The following is an 18,178-nucleotide window of genomic DNA, read 5'->3' as shown; positions in this document are numbered from 1 at the left end:
TCAGAACATTTCATTCCACTTTAACCCTACTAGTTATCAGTTTCAAATTAGGGATAGATTTGGGCCAAATCCAATCAAATGCCTAAAACTCAAGCTTAATTTAAATCCAGAATAACAAATTCTAACTTGAGCTTAATTTGCTTAAAATGATAAATAATAACACTAAAAAAAAGAAAAGAGTCATAAAAAAGAAGAAAAAAAAAATTATTGAAAAAATCATTGACAAGATGTAAACCTCAAACCCTATAAAATAAAACATCTTCAATTTGAGCTTAAACTTATTTAAATTAGATAACGAATTGAACCTAAATTGATTTGATTTGAATCCACCCTTTATTTTCAAATTGGACAATAGTTCCATATCATAAAGGGGAAGGCTCTAAAGCAACATATTTTTTACGCAAAATATGGCAATTTATGAATCTTTTTGATAGAGGATTAGATAATTAAGATCACATGGGTATGTACAACCATTAATAACTCAATTAGTATCATTATATGTAAACATAGTTTTATGACCCGAACCTAACCCGCCATAAAATAAACAAACAATAATACTTTATATACTAAAAATATATACAAACACAAGCATAAACGCTAAGATGTCATTATTTAATTTAATGATTTTAAATTACAGATAAAATAAACCTTACTCATATAATGATACATTAATATTAATACCTATTTTTATACTTATTATAATGCACATAATATATTACTCCTAAACAAACATTTTAAACCAAACTATTTAACAATGTTTTTAAAACTGAACCGATGATCAAATTAGTTGTCTCACTAGTTTATGGGTAAACTAGTTTGACCAATTCAACCGAGAATTGACCGATTCAACTTATTATCAAATTATAATGAATAGAGTTTACTTAAAAATTTGTTAAAAAAAGAATAAATCAAGATACTCACATCTATAAAGATTAAAACATATTCTTTTTAAAAAATAATAATAATTCATTGGATTTCGAATAAACAATTAAAATAAAAGTCTCAATTTCATGATATAAAAAAAAACATAACTCTATAAATTATTGTCTATAAAAAATATTTTAATGGATTTGAAATACCTTTTTTTTAATTTTTGAACTTATTTTTCTTTACAAACTTTTAGAAATTCATCAAATTTAATAAAAAATAATCAAATTGCTAAAAATTAATTAAAATTTCAAAAAATATCCTAAATTTTAGTTAAATCCAATTTTATTGATTTTGACCAATTTATCCAATCAAACCTGATTTCGATTAAATTTAACTAAATCAATGAATAAACCTCTTTTTCATATTAACTAGACCAGACTTAAAGCTAATTCTCTATTCAATCGGTTGAACTAGCCGATTCGGTTTAGTTTTAAAAACAGGGCTTGAACCAGCTGATCCGGTCTCGTTTTAAAAACAGGGTTATTTAACAAGATACCAAGGCAATATAATTGAATGAGAAGAATTTGTAATGCTTAACCAATAAATGCTTGGCTTGATAAAATGCCCTGACGCTAACCAGAAACAGGTGAGCCAAATTTCATCATGGAATGAAGGAAAAACTGCATATTTTCTGAAGAACCTAAACTACAAGCTTCCTTGTGACTGATTTTATTGGTAAAACTGTCAACAGAACCAAATTTGAGACCGTAACAGTTGTAGCAAAAACGCCTACCTTGTTTACCGGAAGAAAAATTGACAATGAGGCAAAAATTTTTCATTTTCTCAACCAATTCATAATTTCTATTGGAAAATTACACGGAAAGGTATCAAGCACAATGATCATAGCAGGTACTTCTCCACAACAGTCCGACCAAACTTCTCTTGCACATCCTTTGGAGTTTCAATCTGGAAAACGTGAAAAAGAAAGTGTTAATAAGAATTTTTGATAGCAAAAAGAAAAGTTTTCCATCAGACTTAAAGTTTATTAGGCTACTTACAGCATTCAATGCTTTGAATAGTGCCTTAACAGTATTATGTGGATTCCTTGAGCCAACAACCTGAAAGTAGAGCAAGGGTTATAATAGAAAGATAGAAATAAAATTATCACGCTTTTGGATATTCACTTAATTTTGTTCAGTATAAGTGCTTTTCTTTTAATGTTCAAGGTTCCTTATATGATACCCGGGCTCTAGCGGGTGGAGAGATCGAGGAAAATTACCAACTTGACCACCAGAGTGTTATATTTGGTAATTTACTAAATAGGTCATATTGCAAGAACCTAAATGGTAAATGATATTGACCTAGGCAGACTTACAACCTTAGATTTCACATTTTTGAATCCAGCTAAATTCAGAATTGTTTGGACAGTTCTTCCGGCTTTCATACCCGTTGTAGTTGGCGCAGGCCACAAATACACCTACAAGAACACAAGGTTGCAAACAAAATGAGAGAAAAGATGACAGAAATAATGGATCAAAATAAGCAAAGGATTGAACTAAAGATGGGAATTGGAGAGAGAGAAACCAAAATTTTGATTAAGAACCTTAGTTTTCTTGTATTCTGTCTGTATCGCATGCGCAATTGTATGATCCTCGTGTCGCTCCACATAGTGGAGATTTTGGAAGCATTTCTCATATGCCTGTTCATTGTTAATCGCATGTAAAAAAAATTATAGATGCCACCCAAGCATAAAACAAATGAAAAGCATTCAATTGCACACTTACAACAACACCTCTGGTAATATATAATAAATAATAAAATTATGTGCAAAACTTTGTATACAAATAATGATATGTCACAATGTGATTGGGTGCACAAAATTGTACAAATACCCAATCATATGATGACATATCGTAATTTGTACACAAAATTGTACAAATAGCATTACTTTACAATTAAATGGTACTTGGAACAAACATTCAATGGCTTGGTTTCAGAGGCATTAAGATAAAGAATCAAACAATCAACTGCTAATACATAAACAGATTACCGTTATTTTAGTTTTTGGGTTTAAGAACCTGATGAAAATAAGAATTTCAGAGAATGAGATATCAATGCATAACTCAAGTGATGTGGAAAAGATAGCAAATTTTAAACAATATACTCCATAATAAAAAATAGATACAACTTATATCAACAAAAATAAAATATGGATTGCCACTTTCCGTTTCATCTTCTTTCCCCTTAAAATACCCTCTTCTAGCTAAAAGGATAATTATCAAGCACAATCAAACTATGTGCACCTAGTTTGGAATACCCAATTAAGTATTAGATAATATATTATCATATAATTGAATGATTTTGAATTATGAATAAAATAATATTCAATTACATGATGACACATCATATGGGTATCCAATTAGATACTCAAAACTGGATGCACAAAGCATTGCACTTATCAAACAATGCCAGACATAAAAAATACACGACCAAAAAGCATAAGCTGATACGATTTTGATATTAATCATTAACTAAAAAGTTACCTTCTGAAGAGCAACAGGAACTTTTGGGCCTTTGGCTTTGGCAAACCCAATAACACCATGATAGTTCCCACAAGCTAACATAACAGTGTATTTGACCACTTGCCCTCCCTGAAGGACGAATGATTGAAATTCAACAACCATATAAACAATGCTCTAAAATCAAAGATTAAAGCTGAGCAGACATACCTTGGTAACTTTACAAGTTCTATTAACATCTATTAGTTTAACATCAAATCCCTGTAATCATTAAACAAAATATGTCTATTAAAATACAATAAGTGAGACTGAAAGGATAAAATTGTGAGCATGGAAACATAGGCTTCATCCAAACAAACATCAGGTATTGATATTGAATACAAACTTTACATAGAGGATAGTTTTATCATGCTTTACAATCGGAAAAATACAAACCACTGAGAAACCAGGAGAATCTTAGTAAGTCTTAAAGGACAAGGAAACCACCTCATACAATGCACACAATAAGAACCTCACATTCCAGGTAGGAACAAAAGCTTTATTTCAAACACTGTAACCAACAACACTTTCCATTTTCATTATATTTTTATCTAAATCAAATTCCTTAATGAATACTGCCAGAAAATATGCTGGCAGGCACATGGCATACGATAGAGAATGAATTCAGGCAATGCAAAACCTTTAAGAGACCAGGAATCAGTCCAATCCAAGGGTAAAAAAAGATGTAGATTACTGAGAAAGGAAAGAAGAAAGAGAAAGAAAACAAATGAAAACCCACAATGTGCTGAGTTTGTTCAGTGATTCCAATTACTGTGGAAACAAAACAATCAAGCTGGATGGCTAAAGAACTTACTTTTCTATATAGAGGTCTTCTTTTCTTCTCTGTCAAAGAGTTTCTCTCCTCTGCTAGATCTCTAATCTCTTCCTCTAGAAGCTTTCCTTTCTTTCCAAATGTATGGTCCAACTCAGCTAGCTTCTCTTCAAGTTTCTTGTCAATAGCATTGAGTTGTTCTAGCAACATATCGTCTCTCTCTTTCATGTCATCAAACTCTATCTCATCTTCATCAACCCCACCTTGTATCATTCTCTTCTGTTGTTCAAATCCAGAATCGTTAAGGGCCTCAACATCTGGACCAACCTGCTCGTGACGCACTACTCCATAATTGGCAGGATTATTTGGATCATAAGCTTCCTTCCATTCCACCAACCTCATAGCTCTATTAAGCTTTTGTTGAAGGATGAATTTATCCTTGCCTTCAGCAACTTTCAGACGATTCATCAAGTCACCAATGACCCTGTATTCAGGGCGAAGAGCAAAATGCTTTTGCTCAAATTTGTCAATTTTGTTCATCCACTTGAAAGCTTCATCAAGTGTCTCTGTCAATAAATGTGAGAGAATTATATGAGCTCGCATATTTGATAAACCACTAAATGATAGAAGAGGCACAAATCAATCAACAAGTCATTGATAAAACACAGCAAGATTTCAATTCTGAAAAAAAAAAAAGGATAAACTAACACTGATATTTCAATTCTCAAATAAATTGCAAAGAGTCAAATTTATATTAAGCATAAATCAAAATTTAGCAGCAGCTAAAAAGAAATAAATTGGTATAAACAGATAATAAAGATATGAACATCCCCCATAGGCCCTCCCTTTCAAGAAATGTCTATATAATTATCAAGTATTATTAATCAAAAAGAGCTAGCCTCATTTAAAAAATTCTCAAGTATTATCAATCAAAAAGAAATAATAAGTATCAAAACCAAACATTTCGTATGCTGGGTAGCTAATTAAAATTTTCAGACCTTTCCATGCTTTCTTAACCAATTTATATCACATACCAGCATCAGCGAAGCCATGAAGCAACTCTTCATGCCTTTTAAACTTTTTCTCAAACAACTGAAATCTCTTATTCACTGCATCTCTTGAGAACCTCTCATCATCTTCATCACTATCCGAATCTGTGGGCTCTTCATACAAGTTCAAGTCCGTAGTGATCTTCGATTTCTCCTTCTCAAGCTTCTCTATCAAAGGCCCCACACCCATGTAATCCTCCTCATCTTCTGCATCAATATCTTTGGTATCCAATCCAGCCTTCTTCCGCGCCTCTCTCTCTCTCTGCTTCTCGCGCTCAAGCTCCGCAAGCAGCTCTTGAGCGGCTCTGGAATAAGTGGAAAAATGGCTTCTTGGCGTTTGGTTTGTGCGAAAGAGACCAAAAGTTGAGACTTTCCGGGAAAATGAGAAAATGGGTTTGGTGGGGTTTCGTTGGGATGCATTTGGGAGTTGGGTATTTGGTGGAATAGGGATTTGGGGTGTTTGGCTGGTGGGAAAATGCGGGAAAGTTGAGATTTTCCGGGAAGATAAAAGAGGGGCTTTAGTAGGGTTTTTGAGGGATTGGTTGAGAAGCAGTCGAGTCCATGAATATGGCTGAGATTTGTTGGTCATTGCTGATGAAGTTATTGATTCATTCAGTTTGCGGGACAACTAGTGAGAAATCTTATGAGAAAATGTGAGAGTTTTGATGGAAGTAGAGGTTCTGGCTGATTTGAAGCATGGCGGCCATCTCTTTTTAGGGGGTGATGTTTTGGGCCGGGTCGGGATGGGTTTCTCTATAGCCCATTCTCTAGGCCCAACCCGAAGAAACCCCTCAACGTTTCCAGCTCTTCTGGTTTTAAAAAATTTCTTGAGTTCACTGATTTTGATTGATTTTTACCGATTTTTTAATGATTAAAAATTATATATAAATTGATTCTCAATTAAATCAATTGATTTGATTTTGTTCTAATAACAATGAATCTAACCAAATCACTATTTCAGTAGAGAATAATGAAAATTTATGTATTTTAAAAATTTCTCTTTAACAAAAATAAAATAAAATTAACTTCTTTTAATATCAAATACCTTCCCATGTTGTTATTTCATACTTAAATAATAAATACTTTAATATTTTGTTGTTTATTTAAATAATTCATCAGTCAGAGTATCGGTAGGATCCGTGAAACCTCAAGCTTCACTTTATATTATATTGAGTAATATTTTAATAATGTCATCTATACAATATCAATAAAATTATGTGTATCTATTTTGAGTATATAAATGTATACATAGTTAAATAATTTTGATTTAAAGATTAAAGTAATATTCAATTATATAATGAAACATATTAATATATATACAATTATATATCCAAAATATATATACATAATATTATTTATACAATACTAAGTTAACACATTAATACTAATTATTGTTTGTATAAATCTTCGCTAATATATAAATTAATACTTATTGAAATTTAATATAATTTTATTTATAGTATGAAGATTATTTTAATTTTTATCTTTTTATTCTAAGTTTTCATTATTTGTCCCTTACGTTTGACAGTGTGTCTGTCTGTAATCATGATTAAGAAAATTGGTTAAAATTAGTCAAAAGAGTTATTCCCACTTAAGGTATAGTGAAATCTCAAACTCTCACTCTTTGATTCTTAAAAACTTAAATACTAACCCATAATTTAGAAATTTAATAATTTTTCCTCAAAATTAAGTTAGGGTTAAAGGTAAAATTATTATTTAACAATAATATTTAAAATTTATATTATTTTACCTTTTTAATTTAAAAAACTAACAATTTTCTCAAAATTAAGTTTTGAAAAATGACATTTTCCCTCAACCTAGGGTTTTCAATTTCGTTAGGGAATTTTTGGCCAATAATGCCCGATCTCTCTCCCTCTCAATGTCGTCTCCCTCCGGTGTTCAATATCAGATCGATGATGTCCGAATTTGATAAAATCCAAATGAAATTTAGACGAATAGTCAAAATTCTCGTTTGAATCTTCATTGTCCAAACCAAGTTAGCTTCGTCTGTACGACACAATGATGGGCCAGACAAGGAGATCGACCTTGTTTGGATTGTCATTGTGGGTGGGTGTTTGGGAAAAAATGATATAAACTTTAAATATTATTGTTAAATGATAATTTTACCTTTAGCCGTAACGTAATTTTGAGAGAAAATTGTTAGTTTTTCAAATCATAGGTAGGTATTTCAATTCTGAAAAAAAAAGAAAGGATAAACTAACACTGATATGTCAATTTTCAAAAAATTTGCAAAGAGTCAAATTGATATTAAGCATAAATCAAAATTTAGTAGCAGCTAAAAAGAAATATATTGGTATAAACAAATAATAAAGATGTGAACATTCCATACTCCAGCCCATACTCCAGGCCTAACCCGAACAAACACCACACCCCCCAAACTAAAACTCAATGTTTTCATACCTTCCCTAGGGTTGGTCTAAGTTTTCATGGATCCTGCCGATAATCTGACCGATGAATTATTTAAATAAACAACAAAATATTTAAGTATTTATTATTTAGGTATGAAATAACAATATGGGAAGATATTTGACATTAAACTATCACTTTTTTTTTTTAATTAAAAAGAGTCAACTTTATTTCTTTTAATTAAAGAGAAATTTTTCAATTTTTTATTAAAATATATAAATTTTCATATTTTTTACTAATATAGTGATTTGGTTAAATTTTTTGTTATTAGAATAAGATTAAATCAATTGATTCAATTGAGAATCAATCGTTAGTTTCATCCATTTATATATAATTTTTTATCATTAAAAAGTCAGTTAAAATCAATCAAAATCAGTGAACTTAGAAAATTTTTTAAAACCAAAAGAACCAGTTGGAAACTTTTCACTTTACATTACATTGACTAATATTTTAATGTTAAGAAGTTAAGAAGTTAAAACCTAACACTAACCTACGATTAGAGTTATTTCAAAAGCCAAAAAATTAGACTTTTCACTTAGATTGAAATTGAATCTTACCATATTTAGTGCAATTCTAACAAGATTGCACCATCTTAGATGTGATCTTTAATACTAACTTTTTGAATTTTAATGTGGGTGTGAAGATGTTTTTCTTAAACTTGAAAGGTAAGGAAGTGTCTTAATTGGGCAGGAAAATGTTGTTCAGTAGTCTTTAATAGGGAAAAGGACTATTGCCCACCTATTTTTTAGTCTTATCTCAAAAGCATACTTACGCATGATAAAAAACTCAAATACCCACTCACCTTTAAACTGTCGTTAAGTTTTCCGTTAAATAGAGGAGTAAAACTATCATTTTACTATTTACATTCCAATTATATAGTTTTATCGCATTTTTCCCCCCGATTTTAAAATTAACTTTTATCTTCATCCCTAAACTTTGAAAAGTGCCTTTCACTCCCCCAAATCCTCATTTTTTTTCACTTTCCCTTCAGCCACCGGCGACTACGTGGTTGGAGGGAGAGTGACGAGTGTCGTCTAGATCTGGACGACACTTGTTGAGCTTCATCGGATGATAGAGCGTCGTCCATTCTCTGGACGATGAAACGTCCTCTAGATCTGGATGATGGTTGTCCTTCTTGGACGACGATCATCATCCAGAGGTGGTCGATTTATGGACTAAAACTTTTCCGCCATCATCGGAAAAAGTGGTTGTATTTCAAGGGGAAAAAGTGGATTTTTTAAAACTTAATTTAGAGGACAAATGTTAGTTTTTCAAATTAAAGGGGGAGAAATGAGATAAAATTTTAATTATTTAATATTATTGATAAAATAACGAATTTGCCACTTAATTTAACAAAAAATATGTGGGTGGGTGCAAACAGATTAAACTTTGGGTGGGTGTTTGAGTTTTTCACAAGGTATGGGTATGCATTTTAGATAGGGCTAAAAAATGGGTGGGAAGGAGTCCTTTTCCCTCTTTAATACATTTTAATTGGCCAGGTACATATTCCCACTACCACCTTTCAAGTGTCGGAAAGTTATTTTTCCACTTGTTTATTAAAATTTAAAAAAGTTATTAACTTTTTGTACAAAATTATTGAAAAGATTAAAAAAAAAAGTCTTCAAGTTAAATAATGTTTTATTTTAAAATTTTATTATATTTTTTAAACTCTTAATTTATATTTATTTTAATTAAAAATAATAAAAAGTTTTACTACAACAAGTTTAGATAAAGATGTCAATTACGTCTGATACTATGTTTGGAAAGAATTGTAATTTTTAAAAATATTAGGGTGTTAATAATTCTTATCAATGGTTTAGGAAATTTGAAAAAAGTTAAAGATGTTTTTAAAATGTCAATATGCCTTTTGATATTTTAAAAAAATTTCAATGCAACATATTATGAGTATAAATGTCATATTACACGTACTATTAAAACTTTGAAATATTTTTAAAAAGTGAATATCATAATTCTTTAAACAAGATAGGAAAATTTTTATTTGCCTCAATAATTTAAAAAAGTAACATTTACACCTCATAACAATGTTCACAATTTAGTTTGACAAGAGTATTATTGTAATTTTTTAAATTTGAAGATAAAATAACAATCAGTTACACTTCTCTTATATAATATTTGGATATATGACTTGACCATTAAAATTAATAAGTGAATTTGACAAATGAAATGAGTGAGAAAATAGTTTTTTTTTTATTCAAAAGGTGAGAATTTACCGTTTCATCAAACCTTTAGTTGGAAATAGTCATTTAGCCACTTTAATTGCTCACTCTTTAATTTTTTATTTTACATCAATAAACAATATTATGTAAATAAACTTTTGAATATATAATATAATATATAAATGATATGTCATTATGTAATTAAATATTACTTTATATTTAATTCAGAATCACTTAATTATATGAAAATTTATCATTTGTGTATTACATTATATATTTAAACTTGTGTACACATAATTTAATTAAAATTAAAAGTTGTATAAATAGAAACAAAATCCTTAGGATTTATAATTTTTAAAAAAAGTAATAATACTAATATTATGTTGATTTTTTAAAATTAATATTTTTACAAATTTGGACATTTTAGCAATTAAAGCCAACTTTGTAGCATTAATTATCCAAAATAATATATGCAATAAGTATATCGATCGAGTCTATTAAACCGAGTTTAGCATTTTCAAGCTTGGACTTGTAAAAAAATTTCAAATTTGAGCTTCAGACCCCATTTAGGCTTTAGATTTTTTGTCCAAGTTTGGTTCATTAAAAATTTTTTAGTTTATTTTAGACTTATTTTGAGTTTGTCCCTGTAACTTTTAAAATATGAAAAAACACCTCTTTAATCTCATACAAATTTGAAAACATGACAAATATACTCTTGGCCATGAATGATGGGGTTTACAAATATTGGGTATTATCAAAATTTTAAATTAAAATTAAAATAAATAATTAAATAACTCAATATAATACGCCAATTTATTAATAATATTTTTAAAATAAAAGGTAATAAAATCAAAAAAGAAAAAAAAAAAAAGAACTTTTACCTGAAACCCTATTAGGAAAATATAACTAAATAACTTAACATATGGTTGTTGAAATTTCAAATAGAAATTATTAATAATATTTACAAATTGATATTAGTATAAGAGTTAAAAAACATAAAATTATTAAATTAATACAGTAAGTAAAATTTGTAATTTGGGTTACCCAAAATCCCATGAGAACTACATCAAGTCATTGTTAATAATGTCATCTATACAATATCAATAAAATTATGTATATCTATTTTGAGTATATAAATATATACATATTTATATATATTATTACATAATTAAATAATTTTGATTTAAAGATAAAATAATATCAGTTATATAATGAAACATATTAGTATATATACAATTATATATCCAAAATATATATACATAATATTATTTATACAAATTAAGTTAACACATTAATACTCATTATTATTTGTATAAATCATCGCTAATATATAAATTAATATTTATTAAAAATTAATATAGTTTTATTTATAGTATAAAGATTATTTTAATTTTTACTTTTTTATTCTAAGTTTTCATGATCTGTCCCTTACATTTGACAGTGAGTCTATCTGTAATAATGATTTAGAGAATTGATTAAAATTAGTCAAAAGAGTTATTCCCATACAAGGTATAGTGAAATTCCAAATTCCTACTCTCTAATTTTTTAAAACTTAAACACCTACCTATAATTTAGAAAACTAATAATTTCTCCTCAAAATTAAGTTAGGGTTAAAGATAAAATCATCATTTAACAATAATATTTAAGGTTTATATCATTTTATCCCTTTAATTTGAAAAACTAACAATTTTCTCAAAATTAAGTTTTGAAAAGTGACATTTTCCTTTTATCTAGGTTTTCAATTTCACTAGGGAATTTTTGGCCAATAATGGCCAATCTCTCTCTCTCTCGATGTCGTCTCTCTCTGGTGCTCAATATCAGATCGATGATGTCCAAATTTGATAAAATCCAGATGAAATTCATACGAAGAGTCAAAACTCTTTGTTTGAATCTTCGTCATCCAAACCAAGTTGACTTCGTTTAGACGACACAATGATGGTCCAGACAAGGAGATCGACCTTGTTTGGACCGTCATTGTGGGTGGATGTTTAGGAAAAAATGATGTAAAAGTTAAATATTTTTATTAAATGATAATTTTGCCCTTAGCTCTAACTTAATTTTAAGAGAAAATTGTTAGTTTTCTAAATCATAGGTAAGTATTTGGATTTTTGAAAGTTGAAGAGTGAGAGTTTGTGATTTCACTATACCTTAGATGAGAATAAGTCTTTTGGCCATTAAAATTTAAACATAATGGTAAGATAACAAAAAAACAAGACTTTATAGAGTAATAATGAATATTGATTTGTGCACTAATGATAATGAGTCATTATATAAACATTAATAATAAATATTAATTTGTATATTAATAATAATATTTTACTATATAATTGAGTATTACTTTATTCATAATTCAAAATTATCTAATCATCTAATGAAATGTTATCGTTAGTATATAAATTAATATTCGTTGACAACAAAAAGGTTGTGGATAACGACCGGATTAGGACAGATTGAGAACATTAGGCTAAAAAGAAATTAAAGGTAAAAAGCAAAAAATAATTATGAAGTATTTATCTATTAAAATTCTCTAGCTAGATGTTACAAATTCATTCAAAGCACACAACATATATAGGTTGAAAAGCATTATAAAAATTCCCTTATAACTTCGGCTTTATATGATGGAGGAGGAGGAGAATTTAATTAAATTATAAATTAAATTCTCCATAATTTAATTGATGAAACATATATATTATTTTCCACATTTCTCAGGCTCCAACACTTGCATTACATGTGAAATTTGATTCAACTTCAGAGTTTATAAAATGGCCAAATGACAAATTTCCACCCAAGGTTTGATGAAACAGCAAAGTACCACCCCTAAGTTTTAAAAACCCAATTTTTTTATCCATTATCCATTTCTATTAATAAATTTGTTTGAGTTTACCTATAGATTATTGTTTTACTATTTATTAGAATTACAATACTATCATTATTACTTAATACAAATGTTAAGTTATTAATATATTTTTATTAGTTTAAAAATTTAATTATTTAGACTCATAAAAATATCAAAATTCTAACAAATTTTAAAATATTATATTTTGATCAATTTCTTAGAGGTGTAATTGTTATTTTTTAAAATATTGATTGACATATTAAAAATTTCAAAATTTAAAAACCCCTAAATTTTTTTGAATTAAAAAACCATAAAATTTGTATTAACATCCCTAATATTTTTTAAAATTATAATTTATTCCCCAAAATTTTGAAAAAGAACATTCGAAAAAAAAAAGGAAAAAAAACTAAAAATAATAAAGGGGAAAGAGGAAATAGAAAAAATAAGGGAGTAAACAGAAAAATAAAAAAAATTATGCAAAATGTCTTTTTTACCTTTTCACTTAATGGATCTTACCAATATAATTAAACAATCAATAAAATTTTGATTTTTTAAAACTTAGAATATAAATTTCAACGAACTTTTGGATGTGAAATACTCTTTCGGCCTTTTAGCAATGATAACCTATTGTGGTTTACAGAGGTATTGTTATTGATAATAATAATATTACAAGTCATAATAAATAAATAAATAAATATATATATATATATATATATATAGTTTTACAAATTTGTCATTAAAAGAAAATTTGAGGCCTTAATCATCCAAAAACCTATTAAGATAAAGAATTTTATGTTAATAAACTATTAAAAATTTTACTGTTTTACATTTTAAAAAATAAATAAATTTAAGAAATCAAGTTTTAGTAAAAGAAAATGTGAATTCTTGATTACAAACTATTTTCTTAAATAAAAATAATAATTATAAAACTCTTTCGCTGTTTTCAATTGGATTATGTTATTTGAAGATTTAACAAATTTGATGGAATGGTCTGATCAAGACTTTTAAGTAATACTAATACTAATAATTGATTTATCATAATATGAGATAATTTTAAATTAAAAATAAAAAATAATTTATTATATTATGCATATTAATGATTACATTTACTATTAATCATACCATTTAAACCGTGATTGCTCATCCGCGTTGAATTGTTGTTAGATAAGTTGTCAATTATATAATCTAGAACTCGAAGGAGACAATTTTATGGAATGCAAGTGATGGGGCTTGAGAATGTAAAAAATAGTTGGGAAAAAGAAGTAGATGAAGTGATTCATGGTGAAAAAAATTATTTGGGGTTTATATTTTGTGAATTAATTAGAGATGAATTATGCAATTTATACTAAAACAAAAATTAATACGCTTGCCACTTTCAAAGTAATATCAGAAAGATGTCAAGCGTTAAGGAAATTAAAAAAATTACATGGTTAAATATTAAAATAATTACTTAAATTGACAAGTTGACAAAAATTAATTAGATTTAGAAAGATTCTTAAAATTTATTAAAAAATATTACCATATAATAAAAGAAAATACCTACTAAAAAATCATAATAGGATTGGAGATGAATTGGTAATTATATGATGACGCATCATCATTTACTATCATTGATTCCATTTAAGCTAGAATTTATTATTCAAGTGAATTACATTTTCATTTAAATAATACAATAACATATCATTGAAATAAAACTTTTTTTTTATTCTTAATTGAAATAAATAATATAATAACATATAATTTAAATATTCAACATTGGATATAAATGACATTGCTCTTCTTAATTATATCATAAATCAATTAATTAATTTTCCATAAAATATAAACGATAATAAAAAACAAGCCAAATTTTAGCCCAATTTTAAAATCATACCTGTGGCAATTCAAAAACCTAAACACTTACCCTTTAAGTGACTTCTGTTAGAGACAAGAATAAAATTATTATCTTATCACTAAATCCTAAAACTATAAAAATCTATATCATTACCACTCTTAGTTTAAAAAATTAACAATTTCCTCATAAGATTAATTAAAAAGTTACCATTTTCCCTTCTAGGGTTTAAAAATCATTTCCAACCAACTAATCCGAGAAATAGATAGTGGCCAGACAAATGAAAAGACAATGAAGTGTCGTCTATTGTCCAGACTATACTTCGTTGTCTAGATTAGGATGACGCTTCTCAATGACAAAGTGTCATGTAGATTAATGACACCTTGCAGATCTTCTATGCTTCTTTTTAGTGACGACCGAATTCCATTGAACTACCTGAATAATTGAAACCCTCGGGGGGAATGCAGCTTTTCAAAGTTTAATCATAGGGGAAATGGTTAGTTTTCTAAACTAAGGGAAAAATGATATAAATTTTTAGAGTTTAGTGATAAAATAACAATTTTATCCCCACTTTTAATAAAAGTTAACCTATGAATAAGTATTTGAGTTTTTAAAAAGATGTATATATTTTTTAGATTGAGCTAAAAACTAGGGTGAGAGATAGTCCTTTGGCCTAAAAAGCAAATATTCTATTGTAAGTAGGAGAAAAAATTATACGACAAAGATGCATATGGCTCAGAAACTTATTCCTATTCTAGCACTGGTTGGTTCTATTTCAATAATTAAGATTACACTAAAAATTGAACACCACCCTCCCTGTACATATGGAAAGATTATAATAATCTTAATATTTTTAAAACTATTTTACTTTTTCTCGTTTTTCTCTTAAGAGAAAAATAACATAGTTTTCAATTAAAAAAATGAGTTACCCAACCCTAATTGCGAGAATTATTTCTATTCATTCAAATTTTAAAGCAAAAATGACATTATTTTTAAATAAACAACTTTTTTTCCATGTTCTCTCTTAATTTCTCCCTCTCTAGTCTCTACATTTTCTCTTGGTGCTATTTTTCTCCTATTCCCTTTCCTTTCCCCGCTTATCCATAGTTGAATGTCCCAATTGACTCGAACAAATCACGATGTCTTGACTTGGTTTTTATTGGCGCAAAGTGAAGTCTTTCACACACTCTTTTAGGCAATATTTTTGGATCTAGATCGGAAGTCGCCCTTGTGGAAAGGGTAATCTACTCCAACCAGCGGTTGAATCGATTAACTATTTATAAATAATCTTAAAAGTAATATGGTATAATTTATCATTAAATATATAATTTGCATTATTTTACTATTAAAACAAACTTAGTTTGATGATATACATATTTAAAATCAATAGATGAGGACAATGAGGTCTTGAGTTCATGTCCTAATAATGCAGTTTTTTTTTTAATTGATTTTTCATATTGATCGGGTTAAACCAAGTTTTTATTTGATACAACTGTTCAAAGTGTTTGACTCAATTCAATTTAACTTCGGAAATAATTTTCAAGTGAATCAAAACCATTTTACTAGAGGGTGAAGGTTCAACCAGTCAAACTAACTAGTTGGATCCAATTTTTAAAATCATGTATGAAGATTCATTAGATTGGGTTTTGATTGAGGTGTATCTAGTGAAGAGTAGAGTAAAACAATTTCTGTTTAGCCTTGTACAATTAAAGTTTTGATTTGGTTGTTGCAGAGTTTACTGCATATGTAAGTTGGTTCTAGAGTTAGATTTGGAAAATATAAAAGAAATTAATTTGTTCTAGAATTGATTTTGTGAATGAGTTATTATTTCGGCCATCAAAATTTTCACTAAATTTTGACTTAGATTGTAACTGATTATGAATTTGTCTGAGAATTTTTTTTCTTATATGTTTTTGTTGTATGTATTATTGAATTTGTCGGAAATTTTGAAGTTTTGATTTAGGTTATGTATGAGTTGTGGTTTCTTTATCATCATCGACCTTGAATTGATTCGAGGAAAAAAAATAAAATAAAATAAGTGTAAATTTCTATTTTCCACCAAGGTTTGAGAAAATCATTTTCTTACCCAATTAGTTCTTACACTATAAACTCTCATCCAAATAGAATAACATGGACTTCATTTCTTCTTCTAAAATTAAAAAAATTAAAACTATCTATTTAAATCGATGGATCATACCAAGAAAGGTGTTATCCAATTAGATCAACCTTCTCGTTGTAATTTTAATTGTAGAATTCGATTAGATTGTTAGTGACTTTTAATTTAAGGTATGCCAATCTAATATAAAAGGACAATTCACAAAAAAATATATATTAGTATTATTTTATGATTATAAACCAAACACAATAATTTACACATACCAAATAAATTTCATAACTTTTTAATTATCCATACATATAAATTTAAGAGATATTTTTGTCAATAAAAACTCTAACTATTTATATAGACTTTTTTAAAAATATCAAATAGTTAAATATTAAAGAGTTGGACGCTTTAAAATTTGTACGATGATAATCATGAGAAGGTCTAACACTACTCCAATTAGATCAACATTCTCGGTGTAATTTCAATTGTTAGGTACCACTAAATTGTTGGTTATCGTTGTTAAGATCTGTATACTAATTTCAAAAAGTTAAAAAAGTTAAAAACAGTATGACCATTTACTTTTCTAAATTGTTTAGACTTTGGGTGAAATGAATGGAACCTCGTAAGGTTGTTTGATACCTTTTAAAAAACATAGGTCCGTTTATATTTCATTAGCTATAAACTTCAAGACATTTATTTGTTAAGGGGGAATTTCATCAAGCAAATGAAATCATGGATTAAGTAGATAAATCCTTAGATTTAGTATTCAATATCATAATAATTATCAAATAAATAAAACTTTATATTTAGTAACTAGTCTTATAATCACTACTAAATAGATGAAACCCTAGATATAATGATCATCCTCATAATTACTAAAAACCATAGATCTAGTGGTATGTTTCATAATCACTACTAAATAGATAAAACCTTAGATTCAGTAATCAGTCCATAATCACTACATTAGATTACTCAAAAAGTTTGATCTTAATATGCTACAAATTATTTTGAATTGCCCTAATTATTCATACCAAATATGTTATTGTGGATAAATATACCAATTTAAAGGATACAGTAACCTTAGCTCGAAAGCAAGGGTTATGATTAGGGTCTATTTTAGCAATTCCGTATAAAGGTAAATCTTAAGATCGACCATGATAGATCTGTTGGAGTAGTGATTTATACATTGTTTTCTTTTTTGATGTCACATAAATTAGAAAACGTTGGGAAAATGGAGAAACATGAAGAAAAAAAAAAAGACCCAAATGTTTAAGAGTTGGAGAGCGAAAGAAGAAGAGTAACAAATGAACTGGTTCAATTCACAACATTTTCACTAAATTTCTAGGTGTTGTATTGTGCTTATGTGATTGTGTTTCACAATTTTCAATTGAGAGATACTTAACCGAAGTAGTCAAAACTAGATGCAATCATTTCAACCACAGTCAATTTCTAACTAGTCTTTTCTCCGTGGAGGCAACCAACATTTAACTTAATTCATTACTAAAGGAAATTTTGTGGAGACACCTCACTCCTTTCATAATGCTCTTTTAGTAT

The 18,178-nt window shown here is 27.8% G+C and overlaps 1 protein-coding gene across 1 annotated transcript; it reads right to left on the bottom strand.

Moving 5' to 3' along the window:
- Positions 1-1,557: 1,557 nt before the first annotated feature.
- LOC123197074 lies at positions 1,558-5,952 on the bottom strand. Its single transcript, XM_044611258.1, has 8 exons — positions 5,235-5,952; positions 4,243-4,766; positions 3,600-3,650; positions 3,414-3,521; positions 2,474-2,569; positions 2,249-2,347; positions 1,929-1,988; positions 1,558-1,836 (listed from the first exon to the last, which is right to left on the bottom strand). Exons 1-8 carry the CDS (start codon positions 5,836-5,838, stop codon positions 1,771-1,773), a joined length of 1,608 nt encoding a protein of 535 aa, XP_044467193.1. The 5' UTR covers positions 5,839-5,952; the 3' UTR covers positions 1,558-1,770.
- Between the last annotated feature and the right edge of the window lie 12,226 nt (positions 5,953-18,178).

This window comes from Mangifera indica, chromosome 14, assembly GCF_011075055.1.
Source record: "Mangifera indica cultivar Alphonso chromosome 14, CATAS_Mindica_2.1, whole genome shotgun sequence".
Classification (NCBI taxonomy): Eukaryota; Viridiplantae; Streptophyta; class Magnoliopsida; order Sapindales; family Anacardiaceae; genus Mangifera; species Mangifera indica.
Note: the sequence above shows the minus strand (reverse complement) of the source record. Positions and strands in the feature narration are given on the sequence as shown.